General features: G+C 32.0%; 2 protein-coding genes and 1 long non-coding RNA gene across 3 annotated transcripts; 1 reads left to right on the top strand and 2 right to left on the bottom strand.

Annotated features, from left to right (window-relative positions):
- Positions 1-2,891: 2,891 nt before the first annotated feature.
- Positions 2,892-5,495, bottom strand: LOC114167304 (uncharacterized). The gene is made up of 4 exons (XR_014996618.1): positions 5,197-5,495; positions 5,015-5,125; positions 3,604-3,705; positions 2,892-3,529 (listed from the first exon to the last, which is right to left on the bottom strand). It is a non-coding gene; the product is annotated as an uncharacterized LOC114167304 (long non-coding RNA).
- Positions 5,496-11,852: 6,357 nt separating this feature from the next.
- Positions 11,853-15,384, top strand: LOC114190847 (glycerol-3-phosphate acyltransferase RAM2-like). Its single transcript, XM_028079894.2, has 3 exons — positions 11,853-12,352; positions 13,065-13,445; positions 14,280-15,384. The coding sequence occupies exons 1-3, from the start codon at positions 12,122-12,124 to the stop codon at positions 15,192-15,194; spliced, it is 1,527 nt and encodes a 508-aa protein (XP_027935695.1). The 5' UTR covers positions 11,853-12,121; the 3' UTR covers positions 15,195-15,384.
- Positions 15,385-15,716: 332 nt separating this feature from the next.
- On the bottom strand, positions 15,717-20,103 carry LOC114190846 (phosphatidylinositol 4-phosphate 5-kinase 5-like). Its single transcript, XM_028079892.2, has 8 exons — positions 18,712-20,103; positions 18,441-18,608; positions 18,205-18,370; positions 18,007-18,123; positions 17,465-17,658; positions 17,198-17,328; positions 16,622-16,691; positions 15,717-16,359 (listed from the first exon to the last, which is right to left on the bottom strand). Exons 1-8 carry the CDS (start codon positions 19,911-19,913, stop codon positions 16,071-16,073), a joined length of 2,337 nt encoding a protein of 778 aa, XP_027935693.1. The 5' UTR covers positions 19,914-20,103; the 3' UTR covers positions 15,717-16,070.
- Positions 20,104-24,077: the final 3,974 nt, after the last annotated feature.

Genomic DNA, 24,077 nt, shown 5'->3' with positions numbered 1-24,077 from the left:
GCGGACCAGGCCCTAATTGCCATCCCTATCATTAACATGTTCCAAACAGCTTAGTGTAAATTTTTAACGATTTAAAACTAAGAATTTCTCATTCAAAATTGTTGAAGTGACATAGACATTATGGCATTTAAAAAAATGGAGTAATTTGTTTTTCTAACTTTTAAGAAGGTTACCTAGATGAATAAATTGTACTTAAAAGAAGACTTTTATATAAAGAATTTGTGTTTTTACCTAAAAAAGGAAAGCAAAGCCTTATATTATAACAATTTTATTGGAATATCAAAATACATTTATATTAGAATCATTTGAACTATAATTAAAAGCTAATATTGAAATCGTGTTGCGATTCATAACTTTAGCTCAAAAATATTAAAAAGTTAATACATCAAAATTTTGCTTAGTATATTATTTTAGTGCCAATTTTTTTATATCAAGTTAGTACGAATTTATACATGGAGTTATGCACACTTCCAATATCCATCCTTTTCTGAAAAATCCTAGTGTGCATTATGTTGTGTTTCATTTAACAATAAGTTGTATTTTAAGGTTATCTTTATGTTTTACTTTTAAAATATACTAATTTTAATATTTTAAAAGTAAAATAAAGAAATAAAAAAATTAGCAAAAAATTTGGTAATAGAAACATAAAAAATAATGGTAATAAAAATAAGGTTAAATTACTCTTTTGGTCCCTCTATTTATCATGAAATTTCAGTTTAGTCCTCAAGTTTTTCGTTATCTCAATTTGGTCCTCATTTTCTTAAAAATGACTCAATTTGGTCATCACCGTTAACTTTGACCAGACGATGTTAAAGTCAACGCCACATGTCAATTTCTGATTTTTTTTATTTTCTTTTAATTTTTTTCATTTTTTTCATTTTTTACACATGTTACTTCACAGTTATGCTACGTGTAAAAAAATTGACACGTGGCACAATTATGAAGTGACATGTGTGAAAAAATTTTAAAAAAAATTCAAAAAATTCAAAAAAACCATAAATTGACACGTGGCATTGACTTTAACACCGTCTGGTCAAAGTTAACGGTGAGAACCAAATTGAGTCATTTTTAAGAAAATGATGACCAAATTGAGAAAACGAAAAACTTGAGGATCAAACTGAAATCTCATAACAAATAGAGGGACCAAAAGAGTAATTTAACCTGTGTGATAATAGACTAATATTTTCATCAAGTTTTATGATCGTGATAAGAAAAATTATTCTCAAAGTTTTACATTAAACCTTCATAAGAATGTTTATAATAGTGTGTTAAGTAAAAAAAATGGAAGAAAGTGAGAATAGGGATAACAACGGGTCAGATCAAGCACGGATAATATTATCCGAAACTCCATCTGCAATCTACCTATTTACTCGTTGGGTACCCGCTTAAAAATATCTACGGATATTTTAAAATCCATGAATATCCACAAATATTTTAAAAAAATATATTTTATACATTTTTAAAATAAAATTACAAAATAAAATATAAATTAAATTTTAATTAAATTTAATCTAATAAAATATAATTTTAATTTTAATTAAATTTAGTTTAATAAAACAAATTTAATTTTAATTTAATTTTTTGTGAGTAACGAGTACCCGCGGATACAGATAGTATGATATTCGCACCTGGCTCGTTTATAAACGCATATTAGAATACCTACTACCCGTTACCGTGGGTATCAACTATTCGTCGCAGAATTTACCCGTGGATATCTGCAGACATGGATATGTTTGTCATCCCTAAGTGAGAAGATTAAAAGAAATCCATGACTTTAATAACAATAATAATATATAATATCATAGGTCATCTAAAAAATTATTTAGTGTGTAAAACATTTCATTATTATATAGGTTTGAATGATTATATATATATATATATATATATATATATATATATATATATATATATATATATAAAATAGAAGTTAGACTACACAAAGTCTAAAAAAGTATTAAGTGTTACCTTGTGTTTGGATAAGGGTTAAATATGTTTTTACTCCCTTAACTTTCAATGAATTTTAAAATTAGTCCATTTCGAAACTTTGGACCAATTTAGTCATTCATCTTTTGAAATATGTCACTACAAAAATTTTATATATTAGCTACGGACAATTTCGTAGCTGATCCGTAGCTAATCCGTAGCTAAACTATTTTGCGACAGATTAACTATCAATTTGCTAGGGAATTTTCCGTAGCTAAATACAGGTAGCTAATTAGAGAGGGATAAAATCCGTAGCTAATCTGTAGCTAATTCATAGCTAATCCATCTCTATTCCCTCTCTAATTGAAGTAAAAAAGTTTTACAATTTCTAGCTAATTCGTAGCTAATTCATAGCTAATCCTTCTCTATTCCATCTTTAATTGAAGTGAAAAAGTTTTAAATTTTCTAGCTAATCTGTAGCGAATCTGTCGCAATTTTGTTGTCGCTAATCCGTAGCTAATCTGTCGCAATTCTATTGTCGTTAATCCGTAGCTAATCTGTCGCAATTTTGTTATCGCTAATCCGTAGCTAATCTGTCGCAATTTTGTTATCGCTAATCCGTAGCTAATCTGTCGCAATTCTGTTATCACTAATCTGTAGCTAGTCTGTCGCAATTTTGTTCTCGCTAATAGGTCGCTAATCGGTAGCTAATCTGTCGCGATTTTTCCCCCGCTAATCCATAGCTAATCTGTAACTAATTTGTTGCAATTTGTTTCTCGCTAATCTGTAGCTAATTTGTCGCAATTCTTTTATCACTGATTTTGTTATTCACAAAATATTAGATTTAAAAATATTATTTTGTTAATTGTAATTACTTAATTGTTATTCACTTTCTATTATGAGTCATGTCCATAAACCTATGCCCATAATAAAAAAAGAAGACAGAAAATAAATTATTCACAAAAAAGTGTCTAAATACCTCCAATATTTGCAATACCTATTTAAAAAGGATAGATAATCAATCCTACAACGATCAAAGTATATCCATCCAACAGTACAAAACAACATAAAAGTTTCCACCAATGTATAATAGTTTTAGGACACAAAAGCATTGGAGGGTATCAACAAAAAGTAATGCATCAACACAATTAAAACACAAACAAAGTTTTAGATTCTTTAAGACATGTCTTCATTCTTGTTTCTTCAAAGCAGACAATAATTCTCTCTTAAAAGATAGCATTTGCTCTTGCATCTGTTGTTGCATAGCTGCTTGCATTTCTGCTTGTGCCTTCATTTGTGCTTGCATTAATGCTTGCATATCAGTCTGTGCTTGCAACTGTGTTTTCACCTGCTCTTGCAAATTAGATATTTGTGTAGTCAGTGTAGTGATTTCTTCAGTTGTTGGATTTAGATTTTGGGAGGAGGGACCTTCAACTGTTGAGGATGAAACATGTGGGCCAATGCCAAGATCCAAACTGTGACCAATTCCATAGATTCTACCTTTCCTATTTTAACCACCTGTTTTTATCCAAACACCAGAGTCAACTATAGGATGCTTTGACGTGTCTTCCCCATATTTTTCAGTCATAGCATTTTCATATGATTCCTACATCAAATCAATATGTTAGCAATATTATATAAATAAGTAGTTTAACATTTATAAAATAAACACATTCTTACAATGAAGCTTTTTGCTTTGTTGGACACATATTGACCATCTTTTCGTTTGTGAACTTTGTTGTATAATTCACCATAAGAAATTGGGCGTTTGTATTCTTCTTCCTGTAAAAAAAATGCAATTTATGTATAAAAACTGATTACTTTCCTTAATGATAGTAAATGGACATATTCATCTTACTTTCTGCCATGTTAGTGTGGAAGTTGGTTTATATCAAACATGTACAATATAACTCCATTTCTCTGTATCATATCTCCTTTTAGTAAGTTATCAGCTAACCAATTCCAAAATATTTATTTCTTTCTATCAAGTGACCAACTCATTTCTATCTGACAGACAATTGCTATCTGATATTGCATTTTGAATGTGACAAATTACAATGCATTATATTTGACTTATAAATTCAAATGTGAAAAGTAAGAATACCATTTTTTTCAAGTGTTGTCCAAAGCTTCGTGATCCTGCTGTGTGAATCATGGCATCAGGCTTGGCAGCCCTATTGCTCTTACCTGCAGTAGACTTTTTTTTCCATTCTTCTGTTGCCCATAATCTTGTCTTGCATTTGCAGTATCTTTTGTCTTGGCCTTTATGTCCATCATAGTGTTGAAGATGTTGTCAAAAACATTTTTTTCAACATGCATGACATCTAAATTGTGACGAACCATATTAGTAGACCAATAAGGCAATTCCCAAAATATGCTCTTCTTAACCCAATTATGGGTTTTACCAAAATTAGGTTGCTTTTGCTTGCTTGATTTCAAGCCAAACGTAACTTTTTGAAGTTGATTTACTTGATTTATTACATCTATGCCACTATATTCTTGTGGTGGTAAAGAGTTCTCAACTACTGACTTCTTAAAAGAGCATTGATCACGACGAAATGAATGATTGATAGGTAAAAATCGACGATGACAATCAAACCAACAAGGTTTACCACCACTCTTCAAAGTAAATGAATTAATATCCCCCATACAATAGGGACAAGCAAATTTTCCATGGGTACTCCATCCAGACAACATTCCATAAGCTGGAAAATCACTTATTGTTAGGGGTGGCAAAACGAGCTGGGCCCAACGGGCCAGCCCGTCAGCCTGTGCTAAAAGGAACGGGCTGGGTTGAAGATTTCAACCCGTCAGCCCGTTCTGGCCCGTCCCGTTCAGCCCGTCAACTTGACGGGCCAAAGTACGGGCTGGCCCGTCCTGGCCCGTTGGCCCGTTTTAAAAAAATAAAATAAAATAAAAATAAATTCACACCTTCTTAACTCCAATCACCCAAATGACCCCTTTCTAAGCTTGCAGTGTTCTTATTTCTCTATTTCACAAAGAGGAATCATGGGAGAAAAACAAATCATACAAGCCTCAACGAAATTTCAGATTCAACGAATTTTCAAACCCTAAAAATCTAACGAAATACCTGTTTTGATTAATTGAATCAAAGGCCCCAACCAAATTCAGATTTGGAGTGGAAGATTGAAACCTTGAACATCAGCCGACACCATGAATAGATTGAACGACCCCATGAGCTCTTAAACGAAAATTATTGTCATGAGTGAGTGGAATATTGAAGATTGAAAAGCAAAGAGAAGAGTAAATTACCGATTATAGGAGCAAACAATAGATGCAACTACTCGAACGATGGTGAGAGGAAGAACAACAGCGAACAACAGTGAGACGGAGATGATCGAACGGTGGTAAGAGATAGAACCCACAGTGAACAGTATGAGATGGAGATAAACGAAACAAATTCTACATTTTCTTCAATCAGCGAGGAAATTTCTTCTTAGATTTCCCCATACGAAGGTAATGCTACAAAAAGAAGATGAACAAATTCAAGCAGCGAGGAAAAACTTAAAGAGAAAGAGAAAAAAGGTTGCAGAAGGAAAGTACTGAAAGCTTTTATGAAAGAGAAAGAGTTTTTATGAAAATACTTTGAAAATTATATTGGATACGGAGGTACTGAAAATAAATTAAACTTTTACTTAAGAAACACAAATAAATTTTAAATTATGTTTTACAATAACGATATTAAAATTAAAAATATAACATAACACTAAATAATCAATAATTTAATATTTTTTAAAAGTATATAATATATTATATTATAATTAAATTATTAATATTTATATTTATCATTTATATTTCAATATATATAATTATATTTAAAAACTGGTAAAAAATACTTTTTTCATGAAAAATAACAAATGATATAGTAAATAACTAATTATAATTAGTTTCTCGATAAGTTTATATTTAATTAATTTCTTATAATGTTAATAATATTTTATTAAAGTAATATAATAAATATAAAGTAATTTATATTTATTTTAAACTTTTAATTCTTTTAGTAAAATTGAAATTTGTATATTTAATCTCCTATCTTATTTTATTATATATTTTAATTAATTTATTAATATTTATATTTATAGTTTATATTTAAATATATACCATTATATTTAAAAATATAATTTTAAAATATTTAAATTAAAAATAATTTTAAAATATCTAAACTAAAAATAATTTCAAAAAATTTAAATTAAAAAATATATATTTATATTAAAATTAAAAATAATCATAGTATATTTTAATTGAGAAGGATTAGCTATAAATATATTTTTTTAGTAAATTTGTAACAATTTTGCTACGAACCAGCTACAATTTAATTCATTCGCTATTTCATCGCACATTAGCTACATATTAGTTACAAATATATGTTCTAGTAAATTTGTAGTTATTTTACTACGAAAAAGCTACAAATTATTTCCTTCGCTATTTTCTCGCAAATTAGTGAGAGATTAGTTACAAATATATATTCTGGTTAATCTGTAGCTATTTTGCTACAAACTTGCTACAATTTTATTCTTTCACTTTTTTCTCGCAAATTAGCGAGGAATTAGCTACAAATATTTTCCCTCGCTAATTTCTCTAGCAAAATAGAAATTTTCTTGTAGTGTGTGGATTTAGTCTTTTTAATCAAATTTTGTTAGGTTTATTTGATGTTTTGTACGCATTTCAGGATTATATTTGAGTTCTTTATACGGTTTGACATGTAAGACCCGAGAAAATTAAATAATTATTTAATAAATGCGGGTAGTAGAAGCCATTATGGCATTTAATGTTAATTGTAGTGACGTGGAAAAGTACTAGCTCAAATGATTGAGAGTACTTGATTGTGTGAGAAGACTTGGGTTTGAGTTCTATGGATGCTAATTATGTGTTATTTGATTTATTATTAATTTTTATAATATGCATGATTATGTTAAGTGATAATATAACTATAGAATGATAGGAATTATCACGAAACATACATTGGTTGAATTGGTTGAGCACTTGCTTCATGCTTGAGTGGTTGTGTGTTCAAATCTTGTTGAGAGTGAAATTGGTTTTTTTATTTTTGCTAATATAATTGTGGGCTGAATGTGAAAGGGTGGGAAAACCCTAGAGGCAATGGGCCAGCCAAGGATTCTGCTCGAGCCACTCGCTCAAGCGGAGGCCCAGGCTTTTAGGTGACATGTTGTCTCGCTCAGGCGAGCGAGAGTGTTGGCCTTAGGCGAAGGTGGGGCTCGCCTAAGCGAGACTTTGCAAGTGCGCTACTGAATCACATGTGTTGGACTACAGGCGGGCAGGTCTGTAGAGTAGGACTACGAGCGGGGAGGTTCGTAGAGGCAGGACCACGAGCGGGCAGGTTCATGTGAGCATCATAAATCTTGAGTCCATGGCTAACTTTGTTGTTGAATTGGAGGTTGAAAAGCCTTGGGGTTATTAAGTATTTAACCATGGTCTAACTATGATAATATAATTGGGTGTATGTATATTATTTAATTGATATGTTTCTTATATTCTTTTGAGCTCACCCTTTCTGTTTGTGCTTGGCGATGATCGTGTAATTCTTTACACGGGAGCAATTGATGATACAGGTGATACTACTAACACCTGAGACGGAGTGAGGGGCTAGCTTGGGATTCGTGCTAGGAACTATTTATAATACTGTTATTTTATTGGATTTTGAAAATTGTAATAAAAATGCTTTTATAGCTTTAATTGATCTTTGACAGTCGGAATAATTTATGAAACTCTTCCGTGTTTGGGAGTAATAACAGTTTGAAGTTGAATTTATTTTCTTAAATATTTATTTTAAATAAGTAATTTCTAGTAGAGATGTTACATGACACATTTTTACTTTAATGTTAAGTCAAATACTATTATGAAATACGCTTGAAATGTCAAATAAACTTAACAAAATTTGATTAAAAGGACTAAATTCATGTATTTCGAAAGATAAGGCTCAAGTTCTCATTGTCATTAAAATCTTCTTCTTCTTCTTTGTGCTTTTTTCCTTTGACAATCTTAGTCTTGAAGGCAATGTTCTTCTTTCTTTCGTGGTCTTCTTCTTTATTTAATTTGTCCAGTTCAAGCTCGTGCTCCCTTAATTTTCCGAATAGAGTAGTCATAGACATTGTTACAAGATTTTTTGACTTTGTGATGGCCATTACCTTTGGCTGCCAAGTTCTATTCAAAGATTTTAGAACTTTCATATTCAATTCATCACTGTTGGAAGCTTGACCTAACCTAGTGAGATGGTTGACGATGTGTGTGAACCGCCTCTACATGTCGTAAATGGTTTCTCCCTACTGCATACGAAACATTTCGTACTATTGAATCAAAGAGTTGTTCCGAGCACGTTTTACGTCGTTTGTTCCTTTGTGAGTCACACAAAGAATCTCTCACATTTCGCGTGCACTTGTACAGACAAAGATCATGTAAAACTCATCAAGGGTTAAGGCAGATAAAATTATGTTTCTCGCCCTTACATCATATTGGTTCTTCTGCTTTCATTTGCAGTCCACTATGCAAAGGGTTTTGCTTCATGCACATCATTAACAATAATAACAAGAACAAATGGACCATTTATTACATCATAAATACCTCTATCAACATATTTTAGAAAAATTTGCAGTCTTACTTTCCAAAAATGATCATTTTCTTCCACAAAAAGTGGAGGTCTATTAATAGAGACATCCTCAACAAAGGCTTGGTTTTGTCCAACCATTTTTGAAAATTTTTGAATTACTATCAAAGCAAATTCTGATACCAAATTGTTAGAATCACACAGTGGAATGATTCGTGTGTGGACAAAAACCAATAGGAGGTGAATTGGTTTAATTAATAAAATTAATACTTTAAAAAATTTACCAAAATTTTACCATTTTAATTAAAGTTTTAGTTCCTTTAAAGCAAGTGCAGATAAATAAATAGAGTAGGGAAGAAGATGAACATAAGTATTTATAGTGGCTCGGTTCAAAAGATCCTATGTCCAGTTGTTAATCTCTTAAAACAAAGAGATTAATTGAATTAATAAAATAATTATAGTACAAGGTTTATAGAACACCTCTCTTGAAGACACAAGAGATGAAGAAGTACTTCCCCTGAATCACAGAGAGGATGACTAGCTATCTTAGGAACAACAACAACACTCAATCTCCCAAGAACCCACTTAGGAAAAGTTAGCGCTCTACCCCCACTAGGATTTTCACAATTATTTTTCAAGAGCACTTAGAGAGTTACTTTGTAGTCATAACACTTGAACTTCTTACTCTTGAAAAGGTGATTTTCGAAAGTAAGAAAGTGCTCTATATAAAGAGATTAGAAAATTAGGTCAAGAAGCTGAGAAGACATATTCTAACTGCCAAGGATAACTGATTATTACTTATGATAATCAATTATTCCAGAACGTTTTCTAAAAATAGAAGTTTGTGTTGATAATCGATTATCTACAAAAATAATCGATTATTCGAGTGACTTTCTTGAAAACTGAATAAAACTTTGAATAATCGATTATCTTAAGTGACAATGATTATCATAATATATTTTGTGAAGAATAAAAATGTCCTGAAAGACTAGTTGATTGCAATTACATGAAGTTCTAAAAAAAACTTAAACTACTTAATACATTAACTTGTTACAATAGAGCTTTAAATAAGGCTTTAAACAGTAATTAAATGGTCTTCAAATCTATCTTCTAATATTTGCTTTGTAAATCCTTGTAATTGTCATCATCAAAACCTTATCTTGGCAATGTTTCGCCAACACTATAAATAAACGAACACTTACACAATAACTTTGTCATCTTATCCTTTAATTGTGTATCAATATGTTCAATCGTAGACAAATAATCTAATTAGCACCTTTCGAATAAAAATATTAGTTTTTTGCTTGTAAATTAATCACATTAATATGTGTATTTACAACAAAGGAAAAATGTATTTATTAAGAAAAAAAATATTTCAATAATTGATACATTTATGTTTCTTTCTTTATATATATATATATATATATATATATATATATATATATATATATATATATATATATATATATATATATATATATATATATATATATAGTATAATATAAAAGAATCTTAAATTATTGAAATAATTATACATAAGATACATACTAAAAATCTGTAAAAGGCATGAATAATTAATTCAAACAATATCTTAAATGCTATAACAAATTCAATCATGTGAATTAAAATACATTCACAAATACACAAACTTAAGGCTTGGCGATGACTATATTTAAAAATTATCAAATTACTTTCTGATTCGGGTTTTCTTTTAATTAAAAATAATATCTTAGACGAAAAGAGTGCATAAATAAAACAAAAATTTAGGATAACGTACGCATGTATTTTTTGAGATATAGTGTAATATATATATAAAAAAAAAAAAAAACCTGAGATAGAAAAATAGTAGTACCAAATGCTTTTCATGTTTACATAATGAAAATGCTAAGAAAGAGAAGTTGTGATTTAAAGGAGATTGTAGGTACTGAAATAGAACATGAAAAACCATCATAGAATTGAATGCTAATATTTGGATTTTAATTGCTTTCAATATACCAAAACTTAAATCACTTATTCCACGCCAAAGGAACGTGTGGAGTTAGCCAATGCACAGTAATAAATGCAAGAGCTTCTTAAGACCAAGCATGAAAAACAAGCATTTTGTTTCTCCTCTATATATATATATATATATATATATATATATATATATATATATATATATATATATATATATATATATATATATATATATGTCTTAAACTGTAGATTGTATCACAAATAATATTTTTGAACAAGTTTTATCTAATAGGATTTATTGCTAGTAAATATTTTTTCTATTATGTTAATTTAAAGAAGTTTTCTGGTGTATATATTTTTTTAATTTTAATTTTGAATTGTGTATAAATTAATTTTAATGTGTAAGAAGAGTTTATTTCATTATTTTTTATAATATATTATTTTTCTTTTAAACGTTTTAATTGAAAAACTTGTGTAAATGGATCTAATTATGAGATTGAAGTTGGATAATTGAGCACTTCTTCTACTTTAAAAGCGGCTGTTCAAAGTTTTATTCACACATAAAAAGATATTATTTAAATTAAAAAATTTAGACTAAATTAAATTTATATATTATTTTACACTTTTGTATAGCATTTCTCTTTCATTTTTCATGAACTAAATTTTTACTATAATGATTAATAAACACGCTTTTCGTTTCCACTTATACATCTAATTAATTCATTATTGAATTAATGAAAGTAATTAATTTAATTAGTAACATTAGATTTATCTTGAATTTTGTATATTTTTTAAATCTATTATTGTGAAGAATAATTTTCTCTTTTCTCAATGAAGAATTTCAATACGACACTAATCCTCTGCCGTGAAGTAAAGTAGCTTGGAAACATCAATGTTAATTAAAGTTTCATAAATAAATACATTGAAATTCTAAAACAAGCAAAGTTTGAAAGAAAAAAAATGGATATGAGAATAGAATAGTGACTATTAATAAAAGGGTATTATTCCATTAGTGTTCTACATCTATACACTTGAAGCCAAATCCCAAAATAAGCAAAGAGAATTTAGCTCAAGTCAAAGAAATTTTTTACCTATGAAAAATCGCATATAGTAACAATCGTTGATTAAAAATTAACAATTTCATAACTATATGATTCAAATAATCGATGCATAAAATAACCAAAACTCATTTTTTGACGAGCATGATGATAGCAACCATCTCTCTCATAAATAATTTATATATTTTAGTTTTCAAGAAAAGTGGGAATTTTGTAGGCCTTTGAGTACTCAGATCCACTCAAAGAAGCTCTTGAAATGAAAACAAATATTCGAATAAGCTATGTGAATTGCAATGAGAAGTGAAGATGGAAGACAAAACGTGACGGAGCAAACCAAGCACAAAAAAAAACTTACTTTACCACATTCTCTTACCTTTCCAAAAACAAGAATCGCAAACCCTCGTTTGTATCGCACCTTTTACATCAATCAATTTCAATCGCTTTTGGAAATCTCGGAGCCACCATTGTCATCGTTCACATAGTCATTCATACCAAACCAAAACTTGTCTCACATACCCCCTAACTATGTGTGTGAGACCAAATCTACATATATATGCACCCACAAAACAAAAAATCATGCAACCAAACCAATTAGAAAAACATGGCTTTTTCAACGTTCCCTAGTGTGAGTAAGTGCTCCTCCATTGGTAGGGAAAAAGACACTGTGGTTGCAGACATGGATGGAACCTTACTCATAGGTCGAAGCTCTTTCCCTTATTTTGCTCTTGTGGCCTTTGAAGCTGGTGGCCTCCTTCGCCTTTTGTTCTTTGTCTTGGCTTCTCCCATTGCTGCCCTTCTCTACTACTTCATCTCTGAATCCGCCGGTATTCAGGTTCTCATCTTCTTCCTTTCACTATAAAAAATAAGACTAATTTACGATAAATATATATATATATATATATATATATATATATATATATATATATATATATATATATATATATATATATATAAAATGAGGGAAAAACTTAAAATTTTTGTAAATCAGGATTATTTTGAATGGATAATTATAAAATAGGGTAGTTAATTTTTAACTTTTTTTAAATCACAATGAAATTGTCAAGACTCATGACGATATTTAGACTGAAATCAGTAGGAGTGTGACCGATTTTTTTTTTCTTTTAAAAGAAAAATTGTCAACACTCCTATTGATTTTTATGTTTAAAAAAATATACTAAAGTCGTCACAATGAATCCTACTGATTTTAATATCAAAACCGTCATAAGTCATAACGACTTCTTTCTTGAAAATTCTTGAAAAACAACTTCATCATGTTCTATAGAAAAAAATTCAAATGATCCTATTTTATAATTATGGATTCAAAAGACCCATTTTTAACAAAAAAGAAAAAAAAAAACTGCAACAGTCACTTAACAAATCAGTTTTGTACAAATCCGTTTTGTAGAGTTCAGTGCTGACTTAAAATTATTTTGTTGTTTCATAGTTTAACTAGATTTTATTATTGTTGTATTTTGTGGATGAATTTGCTCAAAAGTATATGAGAAAGCTTTGAAGAAAAGATGGTGATATTTGTGGGATTTCAGGTTCTGATATTTGCTGCAATGGCGGGGATGAAGGTGTCGAGCATAGAATCAGTGGCGCGAGCGGTGCTTCCGAAGTTCTACGCGGAGGACGTTCACCCGGAGACGTGGCGGGTGTTCTCGTCGTGCGGGAAGCGGTGCGTGCTGACGGCGAATCCGAGAGTGATGGTGGAACCTTTCTTGAAGGAGTTTTTAGGTGCAGACGTGGTTTTGGGCACTGAGATCGGAACTTTCAAGGGAAGAGCAACTGGGTTGGTGTGCAGCCCTGGGATACTTGTCGGCAACAAGAAAGCTGAGGCTCTCCTCAACACTTTCGGAGATGAAACACCACACGTTGGACTCGGTGATAGACAAACTGATGCTCCCTTCATGGCTTTGTGCAAGGTAACATCTTCTTTCTCGACATCTCACAAGTTGTCCAAGGATCTATGTTCAAATGGGAATTTCTTTTAAAATAAGTGGGACAAATTTGTTTGCAATAAATTAGGATTAATATGTTTTTTTGTCTCATAATTTTTACTTAAAATTAAAATTAGTTCATGTCAAAAATTTCGAATTAATTTAATTTAAAAAATGTATAAATTTAATAATTTTAATCAAATTTTGTAAAATTTAATTGATGTTTCAAACATGTTTCATGATAGTATTGAGTTGTTTATACTGTTCAAAAAAAGTTCATTTCAATATTAACTCAAAAATACTATTAAACAAGTTTGAAACAACAAATAAATTTAATAAAATTGGATTAAAGGGATTAAATTCAAACATTTTTAAAATAGTTAAGATACTAAATTGAGTTAAAATTTTAAAGAGAGAATAATTTTAATTTTTTTAAAAGATCAAAAATATATTTAACCCATAAATTAATTGCAAAAATTCTGCAAAAGTTGTCAAATTCCTCTTAACTTCTAATTTGACTAATTCAACTGAAAGTTATAACTTATTTCCACGACTTTAGTATAGATAGTAACATTGAGTTCGTCACGACTCTTTTTGACTTTACTTTTTAATAAATTCAAATAGAAGTTGTGTGAAATGCTAATAAATTTTATTTTAAAAGTCATATAGAGTCCACAAAACTTGGTCCATAACAAGTAATTATTTTCATTACTTATCCCTTTTACTGCTGGCAAATTTGCCCCCACTTATGTAAAAGTGTTGAATTCAATTCAAGTTTTGATGCATTAAAAAGAAACTATTTGGCTTGCATGCATGCAGGAGGGTTACATAGTCCCACCCAAAAGTGACGTGAAATCAGTTTCTACAGACAAGCTTCCGAAGCCCATAATCTTCCACGATGGAAGACTGGTGCAGAAACCAACACCTCTCATTGCACTTCTCACCATTCTCTGGATCCCCATAGGGTTCCCCTTAGCATGTCTCCGAATCGCTGCAGGTTCCCTTCTACCTATGCACATGGTCTACTATGCCTTCTGGGCCCTAGGAGTCCGTGTCCTTATCAAGGGCACCCCACCCCCACAACTCACAAAATCAAACCCTAACCCTAACACTTCCGGGGTTCTCTTTATCTGCTCCCACCGTACCCTCCTCGACCCCATCTTCCTCTCCGCCGCCCTCGGCCGCCCCATCCCCGCCGTCACCTACTCCGTCTCCCGCCTCTCCGAGATAATCTCCCCCATCAAGACCGTCCGTCTCAGCCGCGACCGCGCCACCGACGCCGCCATGATAAAAAAGCTCCTCCAAGAGGGTGACCTAGCAATCTGCCCGGAAGGCACAACCTGCAGAGAGCCCTTCCTCCTCCGATTCTCCGCCCTGTTCGCCGAACTCACCGACGAGCTCGTCCCCGTGGCCATGGTGAACCGCATGAGCATGTTCCACGGCACAACGGCAAGAGGGTGGAAGGGCATGGACCCGTTTTACTTCTTCATGAACCCTAGTCCCGCTTACGAAGTCACGTTCTTGAACAAATTGCCCAAAGACTTGACTTGTGGCGCAGGGAACAAGTCCAGCCATGATGTTGCGAATTACATACAGAGGGTGATTGCATCGACATTGTCGTATGAGTGCACTGGGTTTACGAGGAAGGACAAGTACAGGGCACTTGCGGGGAATGATGGGGTTGTGGTTGACAAGGCTCATGTTGCTAAAGCCAACAAAGTCATGGGTTGCTAAATTTTAGGTTGTCGTTTTTTCTTCTATGGTTTTCTAATGTTCATCCACTTTTTTCAATTCTTGCTTTCAATGTCACGGAGAAATGAAAAAAAAAATGATATTCAACACTGATATGTTTCAGAAATAAATCGAATGATGCCAAAACGTATAGAAAGAAGTTGTATATGAAGCTTTTGAATTTTGTGCCCTCTTTTTTTGTTTTATTTAAAGAAAAATTATTGTGCTCGTTTGGTGATTTTAATTTCAGTGATTTCAAAACAGGAGTTATTATTTTTTCCTAATTACACACTTTTACTCCTTTTCTATTTCTCTATCTTGATAAGATATTGTGGGATTTATGTATTTATGATTGTAATTAGTGAAACATATTAGAATCTGAATGAACAGAAAGAATCTCTATGCATTGATCAATTCAAGTTGCAATGTAAAGGAAATTAGCTTACATAATATTAGTTTTGTAGACTATGATTAACATAAGTAGTTCTAGTGCATGAAGAGATAAAATTTGTGAAAGAGTAATTAAATTGAGGCTTCACTTATTGAATGTGATTCCACAAAGTAGCAGGGAAATTAATGAAAGAAAGTAAAAAGATTGAACATGTACACTACTCTTCCATTTGCTATACAATAATATACATCTTGATCTGATATTAAATGTATGAAGTACCTGTGATCTCTTCTCCCTTCTGGGAAGAATAATTATATTCTAGCAAGTTTGTAGAATCACATGATGTTCTTGCTTTAACCATTACTAATTAAGTTGCTCACTATACATAAGAATAAGCTAATTAAGAAATACAAAAGAAAAAAATGGATTGTAGAAAAGTGAGATGGCAGAGAGTAGCAGGTATGATATTCTGAATAGAATATTGGGTTTCAAGAGTCTTCAGAAAATATTCTGAATATGAAATCACGAAAACGCCTTGAATATTGTCTGGGATCAACGGCTGATATTGAGGTTGGATCATAGTGAATGGACTTGTAGGCATGTTCAAGCTTCTTGCTAATATCATAATCTTGAAGTATGTCTATGATACCAAAAAACAAAACCACTTCGTAGAACTCTCCTATTGGATCTCCTACGAGTTGTAATTCACAATCATTTCTTCTCACTGTTCTTTCAACCCTTGCTGGCATGTTCACACCCAATTTGATACTTGCCCATCTGAAACATAAATTACAACATGTATTACCCAACAACATGAATCACATTACAACTTAAGCATTCAAATTTTGAAAAAATTAAAAGAAAAAGGAAGGGAAAAATCGTGGATTCGATCCTACTAACAATTTGAAAAAATAAGATTGGTTTGGTAGATTTAAAAGAAAGAGTGGGAGAGGTTGTGAATTTAACTCTCCTAGTAACAAAATACTAGCAAGTAACATTTATCGATAAAAGAAAAGAAAAATTTGAAAAGATATGTGACCTGGTGGGATCTAGGAGAAGTAGATCCATGTCTGCTCTAGAAGTACATGGAGTTCCTTCACATTCTGAATCTGGAACAACACACAAGTTAAACAATTTTTTCATTTTTCAATTTTGAAAAAAAATTAAATATCTTTGTAGTCCAATTTAGAAATAGTTCATTTTTAGAGAAAATTGAAATAGTTCATTTTTAAAGTTTTGATCCAATTTAGTCCTCTAATTTGAGAAATATGTATATTTAGTTCTTTTAATCAAATTTTGTTAAGTTTTTTTGACATTTCAAATGCGTTTTATAATAGCATTTGATTTGTTTACATCTTTTTCAGTTAATATTAAAGTAAAAATATGTCAAATGTTATCATGAAACACGTTTGAAACGTTAAATAAAATTTACAAAATTTGGTTAAAATGATTAAATTAACGTATTAATAATTAAATATGAGAGACTAAATTAATCCAAAGTTTCATAGAAAAACAAATTTTAATTTTTACTAAAAGTTAAGAGACAAAAAACATATTTAAGTCTTTAAATAATGTTGTGTAGGTATGTAAAGAAGGAGTTTAGGTGCAGCAGTACCAGCAGGAGTGTGAGATTCTGAAGAAATAATTTCCCCATTTTCTGATATATCTTTGAAATGAATACCAACCAAAAGACTGTAGTCCATAATTCCCTCCTGTTCCAGAAGCTCACAGTCCCTATCAATTTGCCTGAGATAACAAATATATATAGTTTCTGTGCTTATTTTTTTCTGTTGATGTATTAGAAAAGAATTCAACTTTAACAAGGTAGACAGACACAACATCTCAGATCCAACACAATTAATGTGCCAAAACCTTTCATCACCTGCAAAATTCTTGAAACCAAGATTTCTGTAGTCGAAATATGAAATTTAGATCAAGATCTTTGAGGATGGTTGTTTCACTAATCTCAGACTCAGGCTTAATTGTTATTCGCCCAAGTGATGAACCCTTTAAATCAAAGCGTCTATGGATGGTATACTCAGAGCAGAAAAGATTTCCCATTATGATAAATCGAACCTGCAAATCCCAAAACGCACTATAAAGATTATTCAAGTTCATAATTTTCATAATTTTCTATGTATAATCAATCCAATAAGCACTTATACCTTCTTCTGAGTTGCTCCTTTTAACTTAACACAATGCACACCATAAAATTTTGTCCATTTCTTTTTCTATGATGCGTGAAAGGAAAATATCAACACACTTTATCTCTATCTAGACAGAAGACAATATTGTTTTCTTTCTTCTAACTAGACATAACTTTATTAAGAAAAAATCTTGAATTTATAACAAAATTGTTCTCATAATAATCAAACATAAATGTATCATATTTTCCTATGTGTAATCCAAGAGAAGCATTTATACCTTCTTCTGAGCTGTTCCTGTTAACTTAACACAATGCAGACCATAAAATTTTGTGACGAGAGCATTTTCAAATGCTCGAAAATGATTGTAATAAGCTGGAAGCATTCTTAAAAGGGCCTGCATCATAAGCATACATGGCCAAATATAAGTTAGAAGGTCCTAGAAAAAAATTGAAGTTAGATGATACACCACACTCACTTTTGCCTCAGCTTTCTTCATTGTTTTTATCATGTAACGATCATCATTGGTGAGGTAAAAGAAGCTACCACTTTTACCAGGAGAGGAAAGTTCACGAAGAGCCTCATTTCCACATATAGATATCATGTAATCAGCTGCATCCACCTTGAATAGCTTCCTGAGAGTTCTGCAAGAACACATATTCACCTCGTCGTAAATTTTAAGTATAATTTAACCTTGTAAAAATAGTCGCTTACCTAAAGACTACCGGACAATAATCCTTCCATTTGAACTCAGATGTTGGGTGTGGTGGAGTGTATTTAGAACCTTCTGGGGGAAATCTTGTCCACACTTTCTCCTTGGGGTCAAAAGCTGAAGGCTTTAGATCCAGTGATGCTGAGGGAGCTGGTCTTCCAACAGAATGCCTATGCAATAAGTCAAACAAATTCAATATTATTGTTTTCTTTTACACTTGATGCCACACTAAAATTTGAAAAATTGGATCTAATGTTGTGACTATGTATGTACCTGATTCCCAGCTGCAAATTGAGCATAAGCTCATAATTCTTATGTCCTTTGCAAATGATTTCCCCCTGCCTCTTTGATTTGGTGGGTGCTCTGAGGGTTTGAAGCTGATTACTCCCTCTTGAAATAGCACCATCCAACTGCATAGCCATGAGTTCATCATCCAAACCAACACCCCCAGGTGGGGTCTTGGTCCCACTGAAATCACCCTCTGCACCACCCCACAACTGCATTCTATCACTTGGCTTCTCCACTCCCACACTCACCCTCCCATCTATGGACATTCTCCTTGGCTTACCACCATCACATCCCCCCTTTGAAGACCTCCACACTGCAAGCCTCTTCTGTGATGGCAACACTGAAACCTTCTCCCCTGGACATATCTCACACTTCCCCAACTCCTCAAACACCTCCTGTGGGTCCCACTCTAGGCTACCCTCCTCCAATGACCCTGCTGGATAAAATGCCCCACTCTGATCCCTTGGATCCTTGCTCCAATTCCCCACATAAAAACTCCCATCACTCCATATATACCTCCCATTCCCCTTTGGCAACCCATCTTCCCAACACCCATCATACCTATTCCCATCTTCACCCCAACAAAATGACCCTTTCCCACAAATGTTCCCATTCTTCCACTCCCCTATGTAATACCTCCCATCCCCCCACTCATACCTCCCTTGCCCCTCCTGCATCCCCCTCCTCCATTCTCCCTCGTACGTATCTCCATTCACAAATTTCTTCACACCATTCCCGTGTTTCAAATTCATCACCCACTGCCCCTTGTAAACGTCGCCGTTTGACCCCGTGTACGTCCCCGTTCCGTCCATGTACCCGTTCTTGAACTCCCCTTCGTAATGTGGCCCGTTCGGCCAACTGAACCTCCCCTTCCCGTTCGTTTTCCCTCTGAACCACTCTCCCACGTACACGCACCCATCACTCCACACGTACTTCCCCTTCCCGTGCGGAAAATTATCTGCCCAATCTCCCTTGTAGTAATCCCCGTTCGACAGAACCTTCTCCGCATGATACAGTTCATGTCCCTCTCTCCCGTTTCCACCATCCTTGTTCCCCTGATCTTCATCCTCCGCATGGGCCATGTACGTTGACCCGAATATGCTGTTCGCACGCTTCTTCGCCACCGCCTGTGTTTTTCTCACCGTCGCCTCCCATGCCTTCATTACACTACTATCTCTGCCGATCATCGTGCTTCTCTTCCTTCTCCCTCAAAAATCTTAACTTTTAACCTTCTCAAACACCACCTTTCTTCTCATGTTTTTTCTGTTCCAACCCGATACCAACTTGCATTAAAGTTCTTGGTGGGTCGTCAAGGTTCTAACTCTTTTTTTCTTTCCTGTTGGGTCATTTTTCACGTTCACTGCTCCGTGGTGGATGAAACAGCTATGGCAGAGAGAGTTCGGTAGAGGAGCCGTTCCTTAATTTGGTCGATTTTGATATTCATGAAACGAAAGCGTGAAAAATTATTCATCAGAGGTGCAGCGTTTTCCTCCCATGTTTGATCTCCTACAACCTCTAAGAACCGCGACATGGGACATGTACTAAATCAGGGGGTTTGTTAACTATTATTAGCTTCTCGATAAATTTCGTTTAGCGTTCGCAGTCACTGTTCTACTCTACTCACACTCTAACTCGTTTCCCCATTTTGAAACATAATTAACCTTAAATATAATTTATTAGAGTCTCACCATCCTCAACACCTCTTCAAGATTTCTTGATTTTTGTTACGATTAACATTAAATTAGATGATGTTTAAGTTCCGTTTTATCAATGGAAAATTTGGATGGAGAGAAGAAAGAATTTAAATGAATTACATTTATTTATCTATGATTCAATACACAATCCATAAATTGTGGTGATATGGGATATATATTTAAATGAAATTATAACTGATATATATTATTAATTAAAGTAATAATAATATTGCATTAGAAGAGAGGTTATAAGTTATCAGTTAAAAATCGGAGAGATTGGTTTTAGTGTTTTCATTTCTATAATGAATGTGAGAAGCTTGAAAATGTTAATATTAGGATATCGAGTTATTTTTTTGGTTGTAGGTAGTGATCAAGTTTTTATTAGGTAATGCAAGTAGAGAAAACAACTAAAATTTTAAGAAATAAAATAAAATAATTTACGAATGAATTAGATGATGGAATATATGATGAATCAATAAGGATTGAAAATGAGATACACCAACCAATCATATTTTGTATCCCCCGAAATTAGTGTTCAAAGGATATAAGTTTTTTAAACTTTACCATTTCTATAGGGAAATGAAGAAAAATAGATATATAGCTCAATATTAAATAGAATGTGGAGATGATGACATTTAACAAAAATCTAAAAGTGAAGTATTTTATGAGTTTATTACAAAAATTTCTTTTACTTCATTTACCGATTTACCACCAAATTTAATTATAGGCTTAATTGGAAAGAATTTTTGGTCAGCAAATTCTTAGACAACAAAACTCGAATAAGTCTAATTGATTTGATGAATATTTATAATAGTCAGAATATTGATGATTATCTAATTCAAGTTAAATAATTAAAATCTAGATGTTATATTCAAATCATTGAACAATTTTTTTTATGAGCAAATCATTGAACTTGAGTTGGGTTGGTATGACTAGAAGAAGGTTACGTTTTTTTATAAGAAAGAAATTGGTAAATTTACATTTAAGAGATATGGCGCCATTGACAAATAAAATTGAAAGAATTGAATAAATAATCTTTGAGAAAGAGAGATATAGAAAAAATTTATAAACCAATGAGAAAAATAGCATACCTAGGAACTTCAATTAATAATAAAGAATTGAATAAAATGGATGAAAACAAAATGTTCTGTGAAAGCAATGATGTAAATATTTCATATAAAATAGGACTTTTTATGTTTGGAAATTGTTACAACATGTCAAAGATAAAATGATAAATCAAATATGTAGTTTTGATGTGACAAAAACCAATATTTTTTTTTTATATTTTGTTAAAGGATATAAACAAATTAAATTGAGGGATAATCATAATATTTAGAACAAAGAAAGAGGAGGAAATATTATAAGCATCATAATATTTATGCTCATTAGTCTAATAATTGTATTCATTTCAAGAACGTGTTGAACAGGAAGATTGGTTGAAGAGAAGTCAAAGAAAATGAATACAAATCCATATCAAACCCATCTCTTATGATTGTGGATAATGTTGAGGGTATTAAATTCATTCCAATCATGATGATTGATGTTACTAAAGATACTATAAATGTAAGGTTTGAATGTTTTTTCTTTAGAAAAATTTGGAGTAAAAAAGCGAAGAATTTGATTAAGTTAAAAAGATACATTATTTTGAAATTCAATGAATCCTTAAGTTTTTTTAAATTGTAAGAAGGAAGGTGATGAAGATGTTTCATTGTGCCTAAGGTGTAGTGTCGGAATTTGGATTCTCTACAAGGTTTTTTGATGTTGTTTCTCTATTGTATCTTCATAATACACTGATTATCACTAATTTTGACGTTTTAAAATATATTAAAAAGATATTTAAAATGTCAATACAATATATTTTTAATGTTCAGCAAAGAACATCACCAAAAAAATCAGTAAAAAATCTGAACTCGTAGTGTTGTGTTATATCAGTCAGAAGCAAATACTTTTGAGTTTGAAAACAATAAAAAGTTGATGAATCATCAACAAAATTACAATTTCAAGGGTAAGCAAACAATTCAAATGTTAATTAGAGGTGATAGGAAGTTTCATAAAACTTGTGACTTATGAAAAAGTTCCAATTGAATAATGGGTAAAGAAAAGTGACTATCATCAACCTTATAAGAAAATGAGAAATTGAGGAGTGTTTAATTGATTGTCATGTGTGGGAAAGGAAGTCCTTTTGTTACTAAATTTTAAAGCACTCTATAAACTAGGACATCATGGTTGAGAAATAATATGATAAAGATTTAATGGAAAAGAAGGGAAATGATGAGAAATAATACGATATATTATTAATTAAAGTAATAATATTGTATTAGAAGAGAGGTTATAAGTTATAAGTTAAAAATTAGAGAGATTAGTTTTAGGTTTTACATATTTGTTAATGTGTAAGAGATTTCTATTATGAATGTGGTAGGAATTTGAAGCTTCAAAATGTTAATATTAGGATATCGGGTAATTTTTTTGTTGTAGAAAGTGCACAAGAGGAAGATCAAGAGTTGCATAAAATGAGAAACTATTTGAGAAAGGGTTTAGTGGGTAATGTTTAGATTATGCATCCAATCCATATTAACAATTAATAATTAAAGAGCAAATGTAACAGGTAGGGGTAATGAGTTGGCCCATGGAAACGTGGAAGCAGAATTGGTTGTAACAGAAACATATGTGGCATAAGCCTAGCCACCTTTGGAATTGAGGAGAACAAAAAGAATTAGGAAGAAGAGTATTTATCTATAAGACTTTGAGGAGTAAGAGGCATGTTGTTGGCATCAACCTTCCTCCCATGATTTTTCTTTGTTCTTATTCGTTCCTCTTCTTTTTAAGTGTGACTGCAGAGACATGATTTTGTTTTGGAGTTTGCTTTTCTGTTATGTCGCGTTGGAGTATTATTTTTTCCGCTTCAATCACTTACATTTTACGCTTTAATCGTACCGTAACCAAATGAAAGAATCATTTGATGAAATTTGTGATACCATTGATGAGATGTTTGTTTTAGTCCATAAATGGATTTTATCAATTCACAAATCATATTCTTTAGGTCTCCTGACACAATTTTTTTGTTGCACCATATAAATTGTCTCGTCACTGTTGCCATTGAGAAGCATCGTCTTGACATCCATTTGATGAAGCTCCAAATCATAATGTGCAACAAGAGCCATGATTGTTCTAAAATTGTCTTTCAATGAAACTTGTGAGAAAGTCTTTTTAAACTAGGCTTTCACCCAATCCAAAGCTCATGAGGTGTTGTAACAGGTTCCTTTGTTGGCACTCTATTTAAAATGTAAGTTGCATTCTTTAATGTCTCTCCCCATAGTGACTCTGGCAAGGTATAATGATAAATCATACTCCTTACCATATCCTAAAGAGTCATGTTTTGCCTTTCAGTCACACCATTCATTCATGTTGGGTGAACTCGACATGGTGTATTGTGGGACGATTCCACATTCTTCTAGATACTTGGCAAAAGGCCCTGGACGTTGTTCACCTAATTAGTCATTTCCGTCATAGAATTTACCACCACGATCAGACCTGACATTCTTAATCCTTTTGTTGAGTTAATTCTCAACTTTAGCCTTAAATGATTTGAATACGTCTAGAGATTGAGATTTTTCATGTATAAGCTATAATTATGCATACCTAGAGTAATCGCCTATG

This window comes from Vigna unguiculata, chromosome 7, assembly GCF_037176805.1.
Source record: "Vigna unguiculata cultivar grain cowpea cultivar isolate G323 ecotype 2 chromosome 7, ASM3717680v1, whole genome shotgun sequence".
In the NCBI taxonomy this organism is placed as follows: Eukaryota; Viridiplantae; Streptophyta; class Magnoliopsida; order Fabales; family Fabaceae; genus Vigna; species Vigna unguiculata.
Note: the sequence above shows the minus strand (reverse complement) of the source record. Positions and strands in the feature narration are given on the sequence as shown.

Coding starts and splice junctions, on each gene's coding strand:
- LOC114190847 (XM_028079894.2), top strand. CDS start 12,122: ATGGCTTTTTCAACGTTCCCTAGTGTGAGTAAGTGCTCCTCCATTGGT. Junction 12,353..13,064: donor CTGAATCCGCCGGTATTCAG/GTTCTCATCTTC, acceptor GTGGGATTTCAG/GTTCTGATATTTGCTGCAAT. Junction 13,446..14,279: donor CCTTCATGGCTTTGTGCAAG/GTAACATCTTCT, acceptor GCATGCATGCAG/GAGGGTTACATAGTCCCACC.
- LOC114190846 (XM_028079892.2), bottom strand. CDS start 19,913: ATGATCGGCAGAGATAGTAGTGTAATGAAGGCATGGGAGGCGACGGTG. Junction 18,124..18,204: donor TGAAGAAAGCTGAGGCAAAA/GTGAGTGTGGTG, acceptor CTTATGATGCAG/GCCCTTTTAAGAATGCTTCC. Junction 16,360..16,621: donor CTTCTCCTAGATCCCACCAG/GTCACATATCTT, acceptor TTTATGTTTCAG/ATGGGCAAGTATCAAATTGG.